The 4,872-nt window shown below is 42.8% G+C and overlaps 1 protein-coding gene across 1 annotated transcript in view; it reads left to right on the top strand.

Moving 5' to 3' along the window:
- The window catches only part of ROR1 (receptor tyrosine kinase-like orphan receptor 1), a 174,073-nt gene that overhangs the window by 135,966 nt on the left and 33,235 nt on the right, over positions 1-4,872 (top strand). Inside the window, exon 9 of the mRNA XM_014549239.1 lies at positions 967-1,212. Within this exon, the coding sequence (XP_014404725.1) occupies positions 967-1,212 (246 nt within the window). The remainder of the gene's footprint in view (positions 1-966; positions 1,213-4,872) is intronic.

Here is a 4,872-nt window from a genome sequence, read left to right as displayed (position 1 = left end):
GACCCTTTCACAGGGGTCGCCTAAGACCATCGGAAAACACATATATAATTACATATTGTTTTTGTGATTAATCACTATGCTTTAATTATGTTCAATTTGTAACAATGAAAATACATCCTGCATATCAGATATTTACATTATGATTCATAGCAGTAGCAAAATTACAGTTATGAAGTAGCAACGAAAATAATTTTATGGTTGGGGGTCACCACAACATAAGGAACTGTATTAAAGGGTCGTGGCATTAGGAAGGTTGAGAACCACTGATCTAGAATGGCACTCATTGATAAATTTTTTTATTCCCTTTGGGTAGTTAATACTACTTTATTAGTTAAATAACTTAATGCATCTAAAATGCTTGGAACTATACTTAGCACATAATAGTAACAATATCATCGGTATTACTATTATTACTATTACAACTCAATAGATTTTTTAAAGAGGGATTTCAAGTAACAGCCCCCATGGTCACGTGGGAGGAGTACTTATTCAGACCTTCTCCTCAAGAGTGTCCAGTCCCTCAGCATGGAGATGGCTTAGCTCCTGTTAGAAACTCATCATGCGCTGCCACTAATAAGCATTCTCTGTGGATTAGCTTCTTGATCGCATGGTTCCTACCGAAAGCCCTCAAGCAGGTGCGGAAAGAGCAGCTGAGCTTGAACCTTCCCTGAACCATTCACTGGGAAATTACTCCTATGCCCCAGATCTGATTTTTTTCCCATGTTCAATATTAAAAATACTTGTGGAGTACTGGTTTTATTCCCGAAGCATAAGCTTTAAATCCTGCCAGGAATGTAGCTGCAAGGCGGGCCGTGTCCCAGCCCAGCATGCCGGAAGGCCGCCCACAGGGCCCCTGACCAGCAGGGGAGCCTTGGCCCTGAGGTTAATGCAGGAACTGCTGGCTGGGAGCCCCGCACCTCCTCTGTTTCTTCTTCACAGTGTGGGCGTTCCCTTTGTGTTTTCCAGATCACAAGTGCTATAACAGCACGGGCGTGGACTACCGGGGGACCGTCAGTGTCACCAAGTCAGGGCGCCAGTGCCAGCCGTGGAACTCCCAGTACCCCCACACCCACACCTTCACCGCCCTCCGCTTCCCAGAGCTGAACGGAGGGCATTCCTACTGCCGCAACCCGGGGAACCAGAAGGAAGCTCCCTGGTGCTTCACCTTGGATGAAAACTTTAAGTCCGACCTGTGCGACATCCCAGCATGTGGTAAATAGCGCGCGTCGCCTTTATTGCCGTCCAGCCAGCTTTAGCGGAGCCCCGTCTCATCCCCTTTCCTTAGGAGCATCCTGTGAGCGGCAAGGGAGATTCGTGGCGTTTGTGTGATCTCAACCTATGTTTCTAGGATAGATACACCTGTTGTTTCTCCATAAAATGCCTCTTAGGTACCAGACAGGGAGTGACCTTTTACTCCTGCAGCCATTGTGTTAGTGGGTGTAACAGGCACCGTCTCTTCCGAGGCACAGAGGAAGCAGCTTAGCACAGTCATTCACGTACAAAGACATTTCCCACGTCCAAGTGCAACTTGTAGCACAACAGGTGTATTGGGAGCAGAAGAGAGCTGCTTTCCCTGTGCCCTTGAGAACACCTACAAGGTCAGAGCAATCTATACAGAGCTATTGCTCAGTTATGTAGGGCAATGGGTGGATATACCGCAGAAGTCTAGAAAGAAAATGGGATTCCTGAATCAGTTTGTTCCTTTTCCTAGCAGTTACTTGGAGGGTGGGAGAAAGAGAATGAAGATGTTGATGGAGCCTGGGGTTTGGTGCTCCTTTGGGACTGATTCATCTTCCTGCCCCTGGTTCTCATGGAGAATGTCGGCGGGGTTTCCCAGGCCTCAGGGGGCAGGTGTGGGGGGCAGTCAGGATGTCACTGTCAGGGAGGAACAGCCGTAAAACGGAGATGATGATGACCTACACGGAGGGTTGATTGTGAACATAAATGAGTTGTTAACTGAAAAACCCTACGATGTCCGGAAGATAGCAAATGTTTAATCAATATTATCTACATAAAGGAATCTAGGATAAGTCGTAAACAGTCTGTGTACATAGGGATGCTTGCTCTCAGTTTGCCAAGTACTGTTTGAGAGCCCACTGTGGAGCAGGGGGGTTGAAAGAGGAATAGAATGTGATTCCCATCACAATCACAATGTGATGTGCATGATACAATGGAAGTTAGCACTTTACAGAACCAAGAAGAGGAAGCTAACACGCACTAAAGAGGTCCAGAAGAGAAAGCAATACAAATATTAACAAGAACCCTTAGTGATGAAAATTTGGGACACTATTATTCTACAGTTTTGTTCTTATGTGTTACTTGTTGCCATATTGTCTCCTGCAAAATGGTTTTATGGATGGTTAAACATGCCAAGTTTGAAAAAGAGGTGACCAGATTCCTTTTGTCTTGCTGGGCTTTAAAATGCCTTCACATGCAGCATGAAGAACAAATTATAAAATTAACTCCTCCAGAGCCACCATTGGAAACTTCAAAGCAAATTACCCTATATTTTTAAAATGCTTTCCACTTAATAATGTGATAGGGATGCTTGCTCTCAGTTTGCCAAGTACTGTTTGAGAGCCTCCTGTGGAGCAGGGGGGTTGAAAGAGGAATAGAATGTGATTCCCATCACAATCACAATGCGATGTGTATGATACAATGGAAGTTAGCACAAACTTTACAGAACCAAGAAGAGGAAGCTAACACGCACTAAAGAGGTCCAGAAGAGAAAGCAATACAAATATTAACAAGAACCCTTAGTGGTGAAAATTTGGGACACTATTATTCTACAGTTTTGTTCTTATGTGTTACTTGTTGCCATATTGTCTCCTGCAAAATGGTTTTATGGATGGTTAAACATGCCAAGTTTGAAAAAGAGGTGACCAGACTCCTTTTGTCTTGCTGGGCTTTAAAATACCTTCACATGCAGCATGAAGAACAAATTATGAAGTTACCTCTTCCATAGCCACCATTGGAAACTTCAAAGCAAATTACCCTGTATTTTTAAAATGCTTTCCACTTAATAATGTATGGCTTACCCTGCATGCTATATTCAACATAAATAGGAAGGGAATAACAATAAAATATAGGCTGATAATGATTTACTTAGTTACCCCATCCCTTCTCCTAAGCCAGGCAAGGTATGAAGATCTGCAAGAGGGACAAGGGTAAAGGCAGCACTTACTGAGCACCCCTATGAGCCAGGCATGGTGCTTGGGGCTTTCATAGGCTTTATTTCTCCTCACCCTCACACTGTGATGGATATTATCAACCCTTGCTGATGAAGAAACTGAGGCTCAGAGAGCCTCAAAATCACCCAGCTAGTTAATGGCAGGTCTGTCTGACTCCACGCTCCTCTTCCTGCCACTGGACTGTGCTGCCTCAGGATGCTGATGTTTGTCCTTAAGAAGATAAAATGAATTATTTTAAGGAAGAAACACATTGTTCACTCCACTCAGGGTGAATGCAGTTGTCCTTTAGGTGACATCTGACCCTTAATTTCCAACTAATATCCATCAGAAATATGGAGGGGATTTGCTCATAAACTGGAAGATTTGTTGATAATGTGCTTCAAGCTTTATTACCATTAGTTTAAGTCAAGACTCTAAAGTATACTGAAGAAGTATTGGTTTTCATTTCAACGGTCTTCCTGAAGCAGTCAGACCAAACACATGCTCTGAGGGATGAAAGAAATCCTTGAACAGCCTTTCAGAATGTGGACAGAAAGAGAAAGATCACCTGCATCTATAAAACGCCGACCGTGTGCATACAGGATGCTCCTTGCTTTATATATTCATCTCCATTTAAACCTCAGAACCATACTGGGCGGGGGGTTATTACCATAATCCACTGGGGTTCCGAAGGACTAAAGGAGTTGTCTAAATCACATAACTGATGGGGTTGGACTTTGAACCATCATCTGTCCATTATTCATCTCCATTTAAACCTCAGAACCATACTGGGCGGTGGGGTTATTACCATATTCCACTGGGGTTCCAAAGGGCTAAAGAAGTTGTCTAAATCACATAACTGATGGGGTTAGACTTTGAACCATCATCTGTCCACATAAGCTCTAACCAAACTCAAAGCCAAAACTCTTTTCCAAGACACTCTACTATCTCCCATTTAAAGATTTTTCAGGAATAAAGAAAAGACAATAGGCTCAACCTCTAGATTCCAGTATATCGATTCCCATAATATGATATGTCATAAGAAAAATGGTCCCTTGCTGATAAAGAAATGTATCACAGCATTACTCAGTGTATTATTAAAGTATTAATCAGTGCAGTGATATTGGAGACCTTCAGAATATTTCTTTCTGAATATCAATCTGCAGAGGACACAGTTAAAATCCAGAGGACTCATTAATTCTAGTCATCTGAGAGATAAATTTAGATGAAAGTTAAATCTGGAGATGACAAGGCAGTTTTCGCCACTTACAAAAATACTTTTTTAAAAAAAAAAGATTTTGAAAGAAAACAGTTCCTCTTGAATTCTTCAGGCCAAGCCACAGATACATCCTTTAAAGGAACAGGGAGGCCGTGGCCCCCAGGATGAGAATTAAAGAGGAGAGCAGGTCAGCGCCGGCTGTTCCAAGGCAAGGCTTGTTGTAATTGTCCCTCAGTCACCAATCTCTGACAATATAATCATAAGACAGTCCTACTGTATAACACTTCTTTAGAGCATTTGAATTTTTTTTCTTATTTCGTCGTTACAAAAATCATGAAAGATAAAGTAGGGATTTCCTGCCCTTTTTACTATACAGGAAAACCGAAGTCCAGGGAAGTGGTAGGACTTACCTATGATCACAAATTAACTCATGGAAATGAGGCCTCCTATCTCTAGGGCCGTGGTCGGCAAACCGCGGCTCGC

The sequence above is a fragment of the Myotis brandtii genome, unplaced genomic scaffold, assembly GCF_000412655.1.
Source record: "Myotis brandtii unplaced genomic scaffold, ASM41265v1 scaffold540, whole genome shotgun sequence".
Classification (NCBI taxonomy): domain Eukaryota; kingdom Metazoa; phylum Chordata; class Mammalia; order Chiroptera; family Vespertilionidae; genus Myotis; species Myotis brandtii.
The sequence above is the reverse complement of the archived record's forward strand: the minus strand, read 5'-3'. Positions and strand labels throughout refer to the sequence as shown.